The 19,469-nt window shown below is 43.0% G+C and overlaps 1 protein-coding gene across 7 annotated transcripts in view; it reads right to left on the bottom strand.

Moving 5' to 3' along the window:
- Positions 1-19,469, bottom strand: part of LOC117186114 (rho GTPase-activating protein 26) — a 292,954-nt gene that overhangs the window by 126,809 nt on the left and 146,676 nt on the right. For 5 of the 7 annotated variants that reach the window (XM_033386239.1, XM_033386233.1, XM_033386238.1 and 2 more), the window contains 3 exons: positions 9,156-9,469; positions 8,763-9,093; positions 8,599-8,704 (listed from right to left, as the gene is read on the bottom strand). In XM_033386239.1, coding sequence (XP_033242130.1) covers positions 8,599-8,704; positions 8,763-9,093; positions 9,156-9,469 — 751 coding nt within the window. The remainder of the gene's footprint in view (positions 1-8,598; positions 8,705-8,762; positions 9,094-9,155; positions 9,470-19,469) is intronic. The other 2 variants (XM_033386235.1, XM_033386236.1) reach the window with 1 other exon arrangement.

Below are 19,469 nucleotides of genomic sequence, written 5' to 3'. Positions count from 1 at the left end.
AAGTGATTATGACTGTTCGGGTATAAACACAGATATGTAACTCGTTACAAAATACTATAACAAAACACAAGTGGAGAAAACACTTTACCAATGCAGCACTTAGTTTGAATTTACAGCTCATGCCTAGACTTTTCTTTTAAGGTCTTAACACCAGGTGTGTCTTGAATGATTTCATAAAAAGCGAGTCAAATGTTGGGAAAACAACATAAAGACCGAACCAAAGCTGCTAGTTTCGATACAGCTATGCGATCTATTCTGCGCGTCGGATCAAAAACACGTGACTCAAAATTGATTTTGAAATCGATAAAAAGCAAGTGCTAAAATAGTAAAACGAGTTATTACACGGGTAAGAAATGAGGAACAAAACAAAGCAAATCTTTCATATAATTCAAATTGAATACGTGCTCAATACTTGTGAGTATACAATATTTTTTGGTGAGCTGACACGATAACACGCAATATTCCGTTCCCGCTCCCGTTATCACAATGGCAACCCAATTGGTGCTAATTAAAACAAAATTTACATTTTTATTTCGCTGTGAACCAAACCGACTTTTTTTGATAGATTAAAAATGTTTCATATATTTTGTTTTCATACCCGATACTCAAAATGAGTATTGGGGTATATTAGATTTGTGGTGAAAATTGATGTGTGTAACGTCCAGAAGGAATCGTTTCCGACCCCATAAAGTATATATATTCTTGATCAGCATCAATAGCCGAGTCGATTGAGCCCTGTCTGTCTGTCCGTCTGTCCGTTCGTCCGTCTGTCCGTCCCTATCAGCGCCTAGTGCTCAAAGACTTTAAGAGCTAGAGCAACGAAATTTTATATCCGGACTTCTGTGATATGTCACTGTTACGAGAATATTTCAAAACTTTGCCCCGCCTCCACAAAGGGCGAAAATCTGTGGCATCCACAAATTCAGAGATACGAGAAAACTTAAAACGCAGAATCGTGTTAGTATATCTTCTAGAGTGTAAAATCTGTACCAGATCGTATAATTATTATAGCCAGAATCAAGAAAACAATTTCATTCTTTCTCGCCCTGTCTCTCTCTAACACACAGGTTTCATGGTCGGTTTTGCCAATTGCAAAATATGAGTTCAAGGATCTCAGAACCTATAAGAGCCAGAGCAACCAAATTTGGTATCCACACTTCTGTGATATCGGACCTTGACCGTTTCGTGTCAAAATTTCGCGACACCCCCTTCCGCCCCCGCAAAGGACGAAAATCTGGGGCATCCACAAATCTCGGAGACTGTTAAGGCTAGAGTAACCAAATTTGGTATCCGCACTTCTGTTAGATCTCACTATAAAACGTATATCTCAAAATTTCGCCCTACCCCCTTCCGCCCCCACAAAGGACGAAAATCTGTTGAATCCACAATATTGCAGATTCGAGAAAACTAAAAATCATAGAGAATGACCATATCTATCCGGTTGCGGAATCTAGATCAGAACGGATAATTTTTATAGCCAAAAGCAGCAAATCAATTTGCAGTGGCTACACAGAGCCCGACGTCACGCTCAGACTGATTTCCTGTCTTAATATTATTAATTAATATTAGCGGCGTCTGCCGGAGGAGAGCCATACTGACTAAGTATCGGGTATAAATGTAGAGTTGCGGTGTCCGCAGCAACTCACAACGTTCCCCCTCGTTTTTTATAGTTATTATTATGACACATTTTTGAAGTCCCAAATCTATAAAAAAAAAGTCAGGTTGGTTCAGGGAGGAAAAATAAGTTGTTATTTCTTTGAGTAGTGCAATCAAAACGTAAAAGTAAGTAAAAGCCGCTAGAGCCCTGGACGGTTTTCTAAGGGTTAAACTACAAAGAGAGTGAGAGCGCTCTAACTGCGATTGCCCACTCGGAGAACGGCGTCGTTTCATGCTAGGGCGGCGTAACCTCGTCTCCGATCACCATGAAGAGTCTTCGTTTGCGTTTCGACGAAATCACAACGACAATTAGCAGTTGCAGCCGGCCGCGCTTAAACCCGTATTACCCATTACATTGTACTCTATACGCGATTAAGATTAAAGTTTAAGTTGATTGAAGTCCAAATGAATAAATCTCGAATTGTCTATATCGTGTAGTACATTATTAAACGCAAAGATTCCCCAGAGCATTTCTGCTCAACATTGAAATCTCGTATCGAGGATTTCACAACATTTTTGGTGGCCCATGAGGGGACCGCGTTTAATTCGTACTATACGCATATGATTCTACCTCGTTCCGCGTTCAGTTAAATGTACAAATAAAATCATATTTTACCGGCTGCAACTGTAAACGGCAAACACAACGCAAACCAACGGTTTATCCAACAGCCGCTATCTCTCGCACGAAGCAGGGACAAAGAAGACCAGACGATAGCTCTGCGCCTGGACAGTAGCACACAACAACAACACAAGCCGACGGTTAGACAGCAGCCTCTCTCTCGTGCAAAGCAGAGACCAAGAGACCAACGAGCGTTCTGTTGCTGCACATCATCTCTAGACACAAGGCCTCAACTCAACGCTCACGGTAGCACAGTTTCTGCTCTCCGCTCGGACAACACCAACAACAACGACTCGCAAGTTCTCTTAAGCTACGCTTTAAGCAAAGAGAAGCACTCCCGAGTACCAGAGTAAGTGTTTCGTTGTGGGTATTTTGTACAAGGTCAAAGAGAGTGCAACTAAGGGTGAGAAAGGTACATACACATATAACAGCAACATGTCAACAGCCGAGTCCCACGACCTCGAAGCCGATCCTCAGGTGGAGATCGACAATCTCAGTGTTATTCAGACAAATCTCATTGCGAGGGTTAATCAAACGGTGCGTAATTTCAGAAAGGATGGCGCAGATCGGAAAACAAAAGCTTATTTTCAAACGTGCTTACAAACTTTGCAACGGTTCTTAGGTGAATTTGAGCAAAATCATCAACGTTTACTAATACTTCGATGTCCAAGTACGCATAGTTATGTGTCCAGCGAAGTGGCCTTTCGCTTTGATGAAGACTATACAACGGCATTCAGCATCATATCAGAGGCCTACGAAAATGTATGTCCAAGAGCACCACCGGTAAAGCAGAATCCGGAGCCAGCAAATCCATCTGTATCATCAGTGCAATTGCCCAAGCTACCTGTACCGACATTTACAGGCAAGTTTGTGGATTGGCCGGCATTTCACGATGCATTTGTTCAACTCATCCATAACAACCAGAAACTGTCCGACGTCCAAAGGTTTCATTTCCTGAAGCAAGCTCTTCCCTCGGATCGCGACGAGGATATTCAGCAGATGGCGCTTGCGGGAAATAGCTATGCAACAGCTTGGAGTCTCGTCCTCAAGCGATACGACAACAAACGGCTGCAGTTTATGTACCATATGAACGGTTTGTATGACTTGCCACAGTTGACAAAGGAGCAGTCTGCTGATATAAAACATATGCTTAATGTTGCGACGGTTTGTCTCAATGCTTTCAAGAATCTAGATGTTCAGCATTGGATGGCTCATCATCTCACTTCCAGACTGCCAAGCACGACACTGCAAGCTTGGGAGCTCCATCTCGGTAGCTCTGCCGAACTTGCCACATTTTCTCAGCTACAATCATTTCTCAACGACCGTCTCGTCAGCATCGATGTGTTCGAAAATCGAGGCCACTCCACGACGCGGACACCTGTGCCGCAGCCTGTCAATCAAAGGCACCCGAAGAAGTCAGTTGGCAACGTAACATACAAGGGCAACAGTTTCTACGCCAAGACTGCGGTTGCCGAACACACTCGCTGCCCTCACTGTAGCGACAGTCACAATCTTCGGCATTGCCCGGACCTTTTGTCCAAGGACTGCTTTGCAAGGAAAGCCATCGTCGATCATGCAAAGGCATGCCTCAACTGTCTGAGCCGTTCCCATGCACTTTCAAAATGTACCAGTAAAAGGAACTGCACGCAGTGTGGTCAAAGACACCATACACTGCTGCACTTCCCAACTCCTGCTCAGGTTCCGGTGGTCATCCACAGTCTGCAGCGACCGACTCGTCTGTGAGAACACACTCTGCGCAACTAGTCTCCGCTACGGCAACGCATCACGGACCTAGCACTGTCCTTCTGGCCACTGCCCTGGTCACAATCCACAACCCCCACACTGGCCAATCAGCTGTGGTACGTGCGTTAGTGGATTCAGGTTCGGAAGAAACCCTCATTACAGAGCACACAGTGCAGGCTCTCAACCTCAAGCGGCATCCAATTTCGGCAAAAATTGCTGGAGTTGGGACCACCTCCAAGAACAGGTGTACCTACACTACAGAATTGTCATTAAGTTCTTGTACTTCGCAGTTTTGTACTACCATTGATACTGCGTTTATACTTAAAACGCTTACATCGCAATTACCTTCAAAATCCATCAAATTGCAGCAATGTCCTCATTTGAACGGAATAGAACTCGCCGATCCCAGGTTCTACAAATCACAACGGATTGATCTTCTGCTGGGAGCGGACGTAATCCCACAGATCCTGCTTTCAGATATCCGCAGAGGAAAGGAGAACCAACCAATTGCACAGCACACCCAGCTTGGCTGGATAGTCTTTGGTCGAGCCACTTCCACACGCTCACACGCTGTCACCATTAGATGTCACCACAACAGGCTAGAGAATCTCGTCCAGAAATTCTTCGAAATGGAGCATCTCGGTTCTGCAAAACAGCTCACACCGGAAGAGCGATGGTGCGAGGAGCATTTTAAACGAACTCACATCCGTCAACGAAACGGCAAGTATTTGGTACGGTTACCACTTAAGCGTTTGTTTGACCCTTCGCAGGTGCTAGGCAAATCACGTCAAATCGCGATTAATCGATTCCAAATGCTTCAACGAAGATTCCAAAGGCAGCCGGAGCTGCAAGCCAAATATTCGGAAGTCATGAAGGAGTACTTTCAACTAGGCCAGGTGACCAAAGTAACAACCAAGGAGCAGCAGCATTGCATCATTAGCAAGGAGAATGGAATCGAGTCCACATGTTGCACCTTGCCTCATCACGCAGTATTCAAAGAGGAAAGTGTCACTACTAAGGTTAGAGTAGTATATGACGCCTCCTGTAAAACGTCAAACGGAAAATCGCTCAATGACGTCCTATGCACCGGACCAGCGCTCCAAAACGATCTAGCCGGCGTGGTCCTGAATTGGCGTTTCCATCGTTTTGTTTTTGCTGCCGACATTCAGAAGATGTATAGATGCATTGACATGAATGCAGAGGATTCGCAATATCAACGCATCTTTTGGCATGACGAACACAACCAAGTAGCTGAGTATTATCTCAACACAGTTACGTTTGGAACCGCTTCAGCTCCTTACACAGCCATTCGCGTCATACATCAACTGGGGCAGGATGAACGCGACCGATACCCACTCGCGGAAAGGGTACTTCGACACGAAATATACGTTGATGACGTACAAAGCGGAGCTTCCACTCGCGAAGGAGCATTATAAATTCAAAATCAATTGATCGGAGCCTTACGATCAGCAGGAATGGAGCTTCGAAAGTGGTCTGCGAATGACGCTTCTCTGCTACAAGACATACCTCCAGACCATTTATCTCATAAGACATTATTAGAGTTTGAGTACCAAGATCCCGTTAAAACCTTAGGCCTCTATTGGCATCCACATCAAGACTATTTTGGGTTCAAGATAAATTTTGAAATCAGTCACGCACATACTAAACGTTCTTTACTTTCCACAGTCGCCCGACTGTACCACCCATTAGGTTTCATCACGCCCTGTGTCATGACCGCGAAGGCGATACTCAAGGACTCATGGATGGCCCGCATCAAACGCAACGATGGCAGCCTAGCACAACTGGACTGGGATGAACCGCTGCCAACCGAACTGCTTGATAGATGGCAGGGATTCATACAGAACTTGCCATATGTCGAGCAAATTCAAGTACCACGATGGCTGAGCTTCAACATCCACGAGCTTGCGTCATAACAGCTACATGTTTTCTGCGATGGATCATCACTGGCGTATGCAGCATGTGCATATATTCGTGCAGAGCTACCAAACGGAATGATTCAAACTCATTTGCTAGCTGCACGCAGTCGAGTCACACCCACGAAACCGATCACAATTCCACGAGTCGAACTTTCGGGTGCGCTGCTGGCAGTTAAACTGGCAAAATGGATCCGGGACCAACTTCGCACTGCAGGACCACCTATGGCAACCTTCTATTGGTCAGATGCTACTATCGTTTTGTTTTGGATAAATGGAGACCCCCACCGATGGCAAACCTTTGTGTCAAATCGCGTTGGACAGATTTTGGAGCATAGTACATCAACTCAGTGGAGACATGTACCTACTGCGGTAAACCCAGCGGACTGCGCAACTCGTGGCTTAGCACCACAAGAGTTAGCAGTACATCCATTATGGTGGTCTGGACCATCATGGCTACAGCAGCCGGAAAGCCAATGGCCGGCAAACGGAGTTCCCAGTCAGGACATCGACAGGACTATAATCGAGGAGAAACCTTCAGTTTTGTTCCAAAATGCTGTGCAAGTCTCGGAGGCTCCAGAAGCCTTCATCCAAAACTCGTCCTCATACGACAGGTTAATATCAGTCATGGCATATGTTCTACGGTTTATACATAACATTCAAGCCAAAGGGGACAAACTGTCTGGACCACTGAGTGTGCAGGAGCTCGACAACGCTTTAATTCATCTCGTTCGCAGCATTCAACAGGAAGTCTACGCGACAGAGATATTGAGGTTGAAGGGAAACAAGGCACTATCGGGCACACACAAGCTGTGTCAATTATCCCCATTTCTAGATGACCAACAAATTCTACGAGTCAGAGGTCGACTGCGAAATGCAATGCACCTTCCAATAAGCCAGCGACAACCAATGATCATTCCCAATCATCATCATTTTACCGATCTCGTCGTGCGTAATGCCCACCGTCTCGCACTCCACGGCGGCACCGAATTAACGCTGGCCACTATTCGACACAAATTCTGGATAGTCAACGGAAAACAAACTGTCAAACGCATTCTTCGACAATGCGTCCGATGTTTTCGTCACCGACCGAAGCAGCACAATTGATGGCCGATCTTCCCCTACATAGAGTCAATCCGCCAACTCGTGCATTCATCGCCACCGGAGTGGACTATACAGGCGCGTTCGAAATTCAAGCATCCAGATTCCGTGGACACACAAACTACAAGGCGTATATCGCAGTTTTCATCTGTTTGGCTACAAAGGCAATTCATCTTGAAGCGGTCACGGGCTTAACCACCGAACACTTTCTCATGGCCCTACAACGTTTCATCGCGCGTCGGGGCTACTGTCAACACATGTATAGCGACTGCGGCACGAACTTCATTGGTGCCGACCGGGCTCTTCAAACCTGGCAAATACATTTGAAACGAGAGCTACCCACAACTGTAGTACCTGCTTTAGCGGCCCGAAACGTCCAATGGCATTTTAATCCACCGCATAGTCCTAATTTCGGAGGCCTTTGGGAGGCAAATGTAAAGTCTGTCAAAACACATCTCTATCGAGCCTTTTCAGGATATAAAATGACCTACGAACAACTTGCTACCGTGCTAACACAAATTGAAGCCTGTTTAAATTCCAGGCCATTATGTCCACTAAGCGCGGAGCCGGAGGACCTAGCTGTCCTCGCCCCGGCACATTTTCTTATTGGAGATTCATTATTAGCACCGCCGGATGTAACGACAAGGGATGTTCCACTCACAGTCCAATTTCTGGAAGGACAGAAAATGATCCGGCAATTTTGGAAACGTTGGAGTTCGGATTGGCTATCACATCTTCAAGCCCGTCCAAAGTGGCGACATGAAACCGACAATCTACAAGTCAGCGATCTAGTAATTGTCAAGGATGACCGACTGCCACCCAACGAGTGGAAACTGGGAAGGATAATAGAAGTTCACCCTGGAGCTGACAGTTTAGTCAGAGTCGCAACTGTTAAAACAGCATCAGGCGTATAGAAACGATCGGTCTCTAAACTATGTCGGCTACCGTTGCCACAGACCTCAGAATAATCCTACCACCGTTGCTAGCTCCATTTGACCATACATGTACCATAACGAACACTTTATTTATTCACAGAGCATTCACAAGGATGTCTCCTTTGGTTTCTAATACTGGTCCCAGTATTGGGGGCGGCATGGACGGTTTTCTAAGGGTTAAACTACAAAGAGAGTGAGAGCGCTCTAACTGCGATTGCCCACTCGGAGAACGGCGTCGTTTCATGCTAGGGCGGCGTAACCTCGTCTCCGATCACCATGAAGAGTCTTCGTTTGCGTTTCGACGAAATCACAACGACAATTAGCAGTTGCAGCCGGCCGCGCTTAAACCCGTATTACCCATTACATTGTACTCTATACGCGATTAAGATTAAAGTTTAAGTTGATTGAAGTCCCAATGAATAAATCTCGAATTGTCTATATCGTGTAGTACATTCTTAAACGCAAAGATTCCCCAGAGCATTTCTGCTCAACATTGAAATCTCGTATCGAGGATTTCACAACAGCCCTGTTAGAGATTAATATATAAATGCATCACTGATAGAGTTGAACTAATTGGTTTCATTAGATACTTTAATTATTAGATACTCACTCGGTTAAATGCTTAATAACCATGTCAAGCATCTCAAAATTAGGCTGTGGTAACTTGTAGACTAGTTTATGGACTTCATTTATTCGCTGATTGAGGCCTTCTTGTTCTAAAGATCGGAAAAGATATTACCATGCACAAAGGGGTTTAGTCAATTCAGTGCTTACTGGCGGCTTCAATGAAATGAGTATGATAGTGATAAGTCATCAGCGGCTCACTCAAATTCCGAAGATACATTTTGAGAGCGCTAGCAATTGTATTGCTTTCCATTAGCTCCCGATATTTTTCTTCGATAAAAACATCTTCTGTATCCTTTCGGTTCATACCCAGTGCTAAAAGCTTGGTAATTTTGGTACCCACGCCACTCTTACGATAAATACCTTCGTCTTCAAGGCCACGACTTTCTAGTACGTTAATGCATCGGCGAACAAATATGAAGCCGGTTTCGTCTAGTTGATATGCTTCGTTACCCTTTATCTTACCGGGTGCGAGAAATGCCTTTACAGTGTAAATACATATGGTTTTATTAGTTATATAAATTGTTATAAGTTTAAACTTACCGGCTCAGTCCCATCCATTGCACTTAGCCAGGAGCGGTAGTCTTTCTCGCTCAAAGCTTGAAATGTGTACACGATTCCTGGTTTCTCCTTAAACGTCAAATCAAAACAAAAGCGCTTCTCGAATTCGGAGGCTCTTCGCTGGCAAGAGAACAATGTCAGCTTCTCATCTTCTCGTACCTCAGGTTTTGTAAAGTTGTGATTCATCTGATTGAACTGCAACATGGTAAACTCGCGCTTTTGCTTTTTAAATGTGCAATAGTATTTTGTCCATGTTGCTTTAAAAGGCTCTAAAATTGAGATTTTCAGAAGGGAACCTAAGATTCGTTTGCAATTAAATAATCAGTTCAGGTATGCGATTTATTTTTCGGTGTGAAGCCAAGTACTCAGAACTCCAAGTATTTTGCTAGCAGAATCAGATGTTTTTTGTTTACGAATTAATAATATTCAAAGCGTTAATGAAAGAAAAAAATGTAAAATTAGTGAAAGAAGCTATACCGCTCTACTAGATAAGCCCATATCTGCGGGAAATCCACAATAATTTCATTTTCTTTCACAGTTTATAAAATATACTTTTTAATTTTGCAAATCTCATATGATTAATGCGACCAATGTTCATCTGTAATGTTATTGGTATCTTTCGGAACTTTCATTTTTTTATATGAGTACGGAAACATGGGTAAAAAAAATAATGAAGAAGTCCAAAATTATACAATTTTCAGCGATTTTTCTTTAATTAGTTCAATATGTTACACAGTCTTTGGAAAAAACTTTTATCAAGTATCATTTTTTAAGAAAAACATAAACATAGCAAAAAACTACAAAAAATTTAACATTTTCCTATTTTAATAGGTTTTCAGAGCAATAAATTCAATAAAAATACATTTTTATACAATTTTGTCCCGATATAATATTCTAAATTTGTTCAAACTCATCGGGTGTATAAATTGAAAACAGCGCTAGCTGTAAATTCTGATCAAAAATGTCAGATCAGAAGAATGAAATTTAAGGTAAGGCATCTGTGGGCAATTTCTGATCATTATATGTATATGTGGACGATTAGAGAGGCGTAAAATATTTTGTTGTCAGTAAAAATGGTAACTATTGAGCCAAGTAAGCATTTTTCTTTTAATTCGAAAAATTCAACATATGGTGTGGCTGCTATTAGCGAAAAACTTATGGACAGGTGAAAAGTTTATAGATGCAGGACTTTTAACTTCTCTTATGCCAGGGAGATAGCGTCGTTTAAGATAAGCATTCCCCAACTCAATTTGACACCATTTGCTCTGCCAAATTTTGGCCGGAGCATTTGGTGGTGAAGGAGTTTAAGGCTAAGAAGAAGAATAGGCCCCCCATAATTCATACAAATCATTCCAGTATGCCACCCTGAACCTCAACTTTTTTTTTTCGTGGAAGTTGACATGCAATGACTGCATCTTTCAAGAGGCGATGCAGTTACTGCACCGTCAAGTGGCCCGTGTGAAACCAGCAGAAGGCTGTTACGCGCGGATCCCAGGCAAAACGCAGCCCTCCTCCCGCCCAACCGACCGAGGGGCGCTGCCGCATGACGCACGGTGCGCAGCCGAACCGAACGCGAACATGCAAGAAATATAGCTATTAGACTAACATTCGAGGAAAATTAGCACGAAACTTACTAAGAAACTAAGCATGCAATCAACATACAAATACCACTACACTTACTAATTACTAGAAAGGTGTGTAAGGATTAGTAATTTAATAAGAGGAAGAGAATTAGTGGTGGATATTATATGGTATAGGGAATTATAATCCGAGCATAAGACCCTAGACAGTTCATGCAAGGAATAATTCGATCTACAAAGTGGAAGGAACAACGGTATAAAATTTCTAGTCAGTCTAATAGGAATCGTGAAGTTTATGCGGCTCAACAGATCAGGGCTGTCTATGTCACCCCTGATCAAGTTGTGCATAAATATCACACCAAGCATTTTTCTACGGTTAACTAAGAATGGGAGGTTTACTAATAGTAGTCTACTAGAGTAAGATGGGAGTGAAATGTCCTTATACTGGACACAGAGTTTAACATCATCCGCATACATAAGTACTCGAGAGTATGTTAATACCGAAGGCAAGTCATTAATAAAGAGTCTGAAGAGTAAGGGGCCTAGATGGCTGCCCTGTGGTACTCCCGAAGAAACCTTTACTGGTGAAGGGAGCGAGTTTTTGAAGAGGACTCTTTGAGACCTGGAACAAAGATAGCTAGAAATCCATCTCAGGAGGTTGGGTGGAAACCCTAAAAGGTCAAGCTTATGTGCTAGAAGGGAATCGTTTAAAGAGTCGAATGCTTTACTGAAGTCGGTGTAAATAACATCCGTCTGTAAGTTACCTTGAAAGCCTTTGATAATGATAGAGATAAAATCTAGCAAGTTCGTGGTGGTTAATCGCCGCCTTATAAATCCATGCTGAGTTGGAGATATAAGTGACTTGCAGAGATGTTGCAACTGCGGAATTAAAACCTTCTCAAACATTTTAGGAATAGCGGATAACTTTGCTATACCTCTATAATTTTTTGCATCAGACTTGCTACCTTTTTTATGGAGAGGAATTATAAACGAATCCATCCAGATGGGGGGGAAGCAAGAAGAATCGATGGACAGGGTGAATAGTTTAAGCAAAGGTCCACACAGAGCCTCGGCGCAGTACCTGAGTACACAACCTGGAATCCCGTCTGGACCCGGTGAAAACACCGGCTTAACTAGTCGAAGATCATGAAGTAGGGAACATTCATTTAACAAGGGACTGAAAATGCCGTTCGACCTCGGTAAACCGTATGGGTACGGATGACCAGAGTAGCTTTCCTCAAAATAGGTGGTTTGGAAAAATTGGGCAAAAAGATCGGCAATTGCCTGATCATTATTTGCCGACGTATTACAAAATGATAGCGAGGATGGGTGTGCGGACATTCTACGCTTACTGTTTACGAAGCAGTAAGACTGTTTAGGGTCCTGTGAAAAACGTATCCTGCATCGAGATAGGTAGTTCCTATAGCATTGAGCATTAAGAACTGAAAAGTTTGACCGAGCTAATACATAGCGAGAGTGAGAAGTAGGAGAACCCACTTCTTGAAATTTTTTATAAAGTCTTGATTTTAAGTTTTTTAGACTGGATAACTCTTTGGTAAACCAAGGGGGTTTTCCAGATCTAGTCGGACAAGAAAGCGGGACACAAGAATCGAAAAATGTGCCAAGAGCATTGTAAAAAATGTTTGTGCCTTTTATGATATCAGTGCACAAGTACAAAGCGGACCAATCAAAATCCCTAATGAGGTTATTAAGCTTCGCAAACTCGGCTTTACGAAAGCAGCGGACACGTTCGGGCAGCCTACTCGACCGATCCAATACAGTTGGTCCTATATCTAGCGACACCTCGAAAGTAGGGTGGTAGGCGTCTTCAGGTATAGTGAGCGGAAGGGCTCGGGTTAACAACACTATGGTCGGATCCGATACAAAGCACAGATCAAGCAATCGACCCAAGGAATTATTCACATGGTTGACTTGAGACAGGGATAGGTCAAGCAAGCCGTCAACAAAGTCATGTCGTGACATGGGCACTAGGATACTAGACTCGTTTACCGAAGACCAAACAGTTCCTGGCAAGTTGAAGTCACCAAGAACTATCATACGATCTTTATCAGATAGCGAGGAAGAAACAGCGGTTAAAGCGGACAAGTGCTGCTCATAAATTGAAATATCCGAAGAAGGTGGGATATACGAGCAAGTAATGAATATAGCGAAAGCGGGAAGAATCAGTTTTACACACAGGAATTCCAGTTCCTGTTGAACTTGGACTGTGAAGTGTTCCGACGTGAAGTAAGAGTCCACTGCAATTAGAAACCCCCCTGCACGTCGAGACGAACGGTCCTTTCTAAAAGTTGTGTACCGACCTGCAAAAACCTCGGAACTAAGAATGTCCGGCTTTAACCAGGTTTCTTAATGCACAATGCTATAAGAACTACCTATCTCGATGCAGGATACGTTTTTCTCAGGACCCTTAACAGTGTTACTGCTTCGTAAACAGTAAGCGTAGAACGTCCGCACACCCATCCTCGCTATCATTTTGCAATACGTCGGCAAATAATGATCAGGCAATTGCCGATCTCTTTGCCCAATTTTTCCAAACCACCTATTCTGAGGAAAGCTACTCTGGTCATCCGAACCCATACGGTTTACCGAGGACGAACGGCATTTTCAGTCCCTTGTTAAATGAATGTTCTTTACTTCATGATCTTCGACTAGTTAAGCCGATATTTTTATCGGGTCCAGACGGGTTTCCTGGTTGTGTACTCAGATATTTTTTAGAGTTTACCTCTTTCATTATGAAAGGCTTTCAAGGTAACTTACAGACGGATGTCATTTACACCGACTTTAGTAACGCATTGGACTCTGTAAACCATTCCCTTTTAGAGCATAAACTTCACCTTTGACTCCCTCTCCTCACTAGTAAAGGTTTCTTCGGGAGTACCACAGGGCAGGCACCTATGCCACTTACTCTTCATACTCTTTATTAATGACTTTCCTTCGGTATTAGAATACTCTCGAATACTTATGTATGCGGATGATGTTAAGCTCTGTGTCCAGTATAAGGACATTTCATTTCATTTTCGCTTGCAATGCGATCTCAAAAACTTTCAGTCATGGTTCTGTGTCTCGGTATTAGAATACTCTCGAATACTTATGTATGCGGATGATGTTAAGCCCTGTGTCCAGTATAAGGACATTTCATTTCATTTTCGCTTGCAATGCGATCTCAAAAACTTTCAGTCATGGTTCTGTGCAAACTTGTTACACCTTAATGCCTCGAAATGAAAAGTTATGACATTTCATCGTTCTAGCCCTTTGTTGGCTCCCTACACCCTATTTGGTGGTTCTCTTGAGAGAATTACCCTGGTGGATGATCTGGGTGTTATGTTAGACCCCAAGTTAAAGTTTTCCGAACACATTTCTACCATGGTAAATAAGGCCATGGGCGTGCTTGGGTTTATAAAGAGGTGGTCAAAGGAATTTGACGACCCCTATATAACAAAGACTCTCTATACCTCGCTTGTTCGTCCGATCTTAGAATACGGCTCCTGTGTATGGTGCCCTCAGTACAAAGTACACCAGGACCGTATAGAATCAGTACAGAAAAACTTTTTACTCTTTGCTCTGCGGGGCCTTAGCTGGGATGCGGGTGTGAGACTCCCATCTTACTCTAGTAGACTGCTATTAGTAAACCTCCCATCCTTAGTTAACCGTAGGAAAATGCTTGGTGTGATTTTTGTGCACAACTTGATCAGGGGTGACATAGACAGCCCTGATCTGTTGTGCCGCATAAACTCCATGATTCCTATTAGACTCTTTAGAAATTTTATTCCTTGCATGAACCGTTTAGGGTATTATGCTCGGATTATAATTCCCTCTACCATATTATATCCACCACTAATTCTCTTCCTCTTATTAAATTACTAATCCTCACTCACCTTTCTAGTAATTAGTAATTGTAGTGGTATTCGTAAATGTATTATGAATGCATGTTTAGTTTCTCAGTAGTGTAGTGCTAATTTTCCACTAAGTTTTCTGCCACTAGATATAAGATGTCCGCCAACGGAGAAGAACTGTTCGCCAGCGGAGACAAAATTTCCGCCAGCAGAGATATGTTTTCCGCTAGCGTGTATAAAATGTCCTCCAGCGGAGAAAAGTTGTCCGTCAGCGGAGATAAGCTGTCAGCCAGCGGAGATACGTTGTCCGCCAGCGGAGATATGTTGTGCGCCGGCGCAGATAAGTTTTCCACCAGCGGATATAAGATGTCCTCCAGCGGAGAAAAGTTGCCCGTCAGAGGAGATATACAGATTTTTGCCCTTTGTGGGGGCGGAAGTGGGCGGGGCGAAGCTTTACTACTACTACTTTTATACTATGTGCCTTTCACTCGCACTTATTGCTAGCATAAGTTAAGGCACAGTTTTTTGCCGACCAGACCACCTTGTATAATTCCATCATGGTGTAGATGCTACAACATCTCTCTCGCAGTCATTGCATGTCAACGTCTATTAATATTTGCACTATTGGATGAATATGAATGTCAGCATCAGCAAGAAGTGGCAAGAACTTTGAGAGTGATTGAACAAAGCATTTCTCATCGTTTAAAAACGAAACGAGCAGGAACGTTGTGAATGGCAGCTAGGGCCGCGACTCTACATTTATACCCGATATATATTCAGTATGGCTTCCTACCGCCAGAGGGCGGACGCTGCACAAGGAAGAGTGTGTGAAAGAGAGGAAATGAGTAAGCCCCGTGGAAAACGTTGCGTAGCCACTGAAAATTTATTTGTTAATTTTGGCTGTTCGGCTAAGCGCCTGCCCATTGCAGCACAAAAAGTATTATAAGGACCAGATCTCTGAACATAGCGCAGCTTGTTGTTATTTGTATTGCTTGGTTGCTTCTCCCTACGCTCTTCATCGCTGGATCCCTCTTTTCTCATGTTTCGTCACCGACGAGAGCTGCGAGGGAGACTGGTCTGCATAGCAGAAATCACATCTACAGCGATCGTCATCGCAAGCACAAGTTCCGTCGTCTGGCCAGTGCGCCTGGCACCATAAAATTACTAATCGAAAAAAAACAAACAAAATACTTTATCGAAATCTTTCTATTGCTGTGATTAATCGAGTTACGCCTCTGAAGAGTTTAGTGGCTCAACATTTGGTGAAAAAAATCATACAAAATTATAAAAAACAAATTGTTTCGTTGGCTAATTCGCGTAGAACCACAGTTGTTCGGCTCAGCGGTTGTGCACAATCAAAAGTAACGGTTCTCGCGTCATCTGCTTTACCTTCTGTTTGATGTTGTTTCGATTCGGTTTTCGGCGTTTTCAGCGTATGTCATTGTTGTTGTTTCGATTCTCGCTGCCGGCCTTTAAACGGCAAAGGCCCTCGCCCTTGTCCCTCGATTCAGAAATTGAAGTTCAGAGTGTTACAAGCGCAAGGTGCAATCCATGCTAGAGGCAGCACAGAGGATTGGAAGGGCCACCGGCAAGGTGAAAATTGGTGAGCTCAGTGAGGACGTGCGTTTAAAGTACCTAACGAATCTGATTGCTTCGTTCAACAAAATCCCTGGAAAGGATCGATCTCGATGTAATTGGGAGTCCCTTAAGAGAGGAGTTTGACGAGTGCGTGGTCATGCTGGAAATAACTATGAAGACGGAATTGAACAAGCGGTAGTCCACAATGCTTCCTTGCTAAACAATGAGAACGGATCGTATTGGAGAAGCCCAAGCTACAGCTATAATGCAGAGTCAGCATCGCCTGCCGGAGTTGAAGCTTCCAGAATTCAGCGAGGGCTACGCGCAGTATTCCGCCTTTTGGAGCATGTTTTCCTCCATAATTGACATCCTGCGATCCTGCCTAAAAGGACGCGATCTCGTCAATAGAATTTAGCCATGCCATCTATCCCATCGCGCTAGATTTGCTTAACAAATGATTCAATAACAAGAGTTTAATATTTCAGGCATATGTCACTGACATTCTGGGTGCGCAACGCATTAAGGAATCATCTGTATCCCAACTACGCTCTTTGCCAGATACCGCAATTGCCAATCTGCGCGCCCTAAAGAGTTTTAGGACAAAGGGGCAGGTTGCTGACTGCACTGTGATACACAGTCTGCTGCAGAGGGTAGACAGTGCAACACAAGCCAAGTAGGAGGAACGTCGTCGCCGGAGATCAACAACATCCCATATATGGGTGTCCGCAATTCTGCAATCATCTCCTCGACTTCGGCATCAGGAAGCTAAAAAGCTATTACTGTGTAACAACTGCCTCCGAGCAGGCCATTATAAAAGTGCATTTCGTTCTCGATCCTGTCGAATATGTGGCGCTAAACAGCACACGCTACTTTATTTCGAGTGTCCATCCAACGTTTCTCAATTTATTCTGCCTCAACTCTCAAATTCAACATCGACTCCACGATTGCCCGCAATACCCTCTGACGTTGAACGTACTGCAGCATCGTCGCTCTTGGCCCTGAGTCACAAACGGGTCGTTGTGTTGCTGGCCACTGCCGTTATCAGTGTTAGGAAAAGCTCTGGGACATTGATTCCTTGCTGTGCCCTGCTCGATTCTGGGCTTCAGGTGCATCTTATCACTTCTAGTCTAGCTCAGCAGTTGCAGCTATAGAAGAAAGAATCGGAAGTTTCAGTTCCTGGTCTGGCCGATTCGTGTGCCATGTCCGAAGGATGCTGCGTGAATATCCAACTTGAATCACACGCGTCAAGCTATGCCGCGACCATTTTGGCATTAGTTGCTCCCACCACTAAGAGCAATTAATCCAACTATACCGTCGACATAAATCGCATGAAGCATGCCCTCCAACATACATTTGTTCTTCGAGATTCTCTGCATTGGCCAAACGAAGTTTGTAGCCGGGCTGCCACGTCTTCAGGAAGGAAGGACGCTTCCTTCTGAGTGTTGCACACATCCACCGTCATCACAAATCTTATATACCCCTATACTCTTTTTGAGTATCGGGTTTAAAAAGACAAGAAAAGTGATTTTGCTTTATGATAATGCTCAGCGCCATGTTCCTAACTGGAAACATTGAAATGGGATTTCATTAGAAATTTAATTTTCTGTTACATGCCGTTTCTCACAGCTCGTCAGACATGTTCAATACGGAAGTTTTGCATCTAAGATGTCTTGATCTTCTTGAATCGCGCACCTTCTGCCGTCGTTTTGCTTCAAAACAAGCAATTGAAAAAAAACAAAAACATTTTTATCACTATATTTACTGACGAAGAAGCCAGGTAAGCTGTTTTTGTTTGCCAGAAACGATGATAAAATGAAAAAAATCGATGACAAAATTTTGTGAAAACGGGAGCCCCTAAAAACGAAAACGAAACGATTTGACTGAAAACGTAATCCGCAAAAGTAAGTAAAAACCGAAGATTGCCTGAATATCACTAAAATAATGCCCGCATGATCTGCACTAATTTTGTTGCTGCATTAATCAATTAGCTGAATCAAAGGTATAAGAATTTACAATCGATACTAGAGCTATTTACAGAATATCAATGGGATTTTAGTCCAATAAAAAAAAATTCACCGCTGTTTAGTCGTTTCGTATTTTTTTAATTTTTATTTTGATAATTTTGGAACTGTATTTGAATGACGTCTAGCGTAAGTTAGGCTAGGTCGAATTCGCTTGGCTTTGCCACCGTAGGTTAGCCTAGGCTTAAAGATCAAATTGTGAAAATATAATTATTCGTTGATATTAAGTATTATCGAGCGGACGCATAATTATTTTCGCCCCGCCTATTAAATTGAATATTACAGCCACCCAAACTTTTTGGTTAATTTCTTATAAAAACTCTTCTAAAATTTCAGCCTCATAAGTAGACCTCGGATTTTGCATATTTGCATATTTTCGTCAGATTGCTACCAAAATTTTTATTTAGACGTTTAATCGTTCGAATATAACGAATTTGAATGCATATCGAAAATATGCAAAACATATGCAAAAATATGCAAACAAAATATGCAAAATATATGCAGCATTTGCAAAAAATATCCAAAATATGAAAAATATGTGCATATAGCACACGAATATCATCGAAAAATTAAAACAATACCACTTTCCCTTTCACTCAACGCTTTACCATATATTGTTGTGTTGATCTTATCGCAAGCCCAACTTAAAACGAGGGGGAACGTTGTGAGTTGCTGCGGAGACCGCAACTCTACATTTATACCCGATACTTAGTCAGTATGGCTCTCCTCCGGCAGACGCCGCGGCGCTGCGTAGCCACTGCAAATTGATTTGTTCCTTTTGGCTATAAAAATGATTGGATCTCATTCTCTATGATTCTGCGTTTTTAGTTTTCTCGAGTCTGCAATATTGTGGATGCAACAGATTTTCGTCTTTTGTGGGAGCGGAAGGGGGTTGGTCGAAATTTTGAAATTTACGTTTTATAGTGAGATCTAACAGGAGTGTTTGTACCAAATTTGGTTACTCTAGCTATAATAGTCTTTGAGAAGGAAGGGGGTTTGTGGAAATTTTGACACGAAACGGTCAAGGTCGGATATCACAGGAGTGTGGATACCAAATTTGGTAGCTCTGGCTCTTATAGGTTCTGAGATCCTTGAACTTATATTTTGCAATTGGCAAAACCGACCAACCGACCAGACAGAACGAAAAAGAATGAAATTGTTTTCTTGATTCTGGCTATAATAATTATACGATCTGGTACAGATTTTACACTCTAGAACATATAGTCATCCGCTACGATTTTGAGTTTTCAGTTTTCTTGTATC

Source organism: Drosophila miranda, chromosome XR (genome assembly GCF_003369915.1).
Source record: "Drosophila miranda strain MSH22 chromosome XR, D.miranda_PacBio2.1, whole genome shotgun sequence".
Lineage (NCBI taxonomy): Eukaryota > Metazoa > Arthropoda > Insecta > Diptera > Drosophilidae > Drosophila > Drosophila miranda.
Note: the sequence above shows the minus strand (reverse complement) of the source record. Positions and strands in the feature narration are given on the sequence as shown.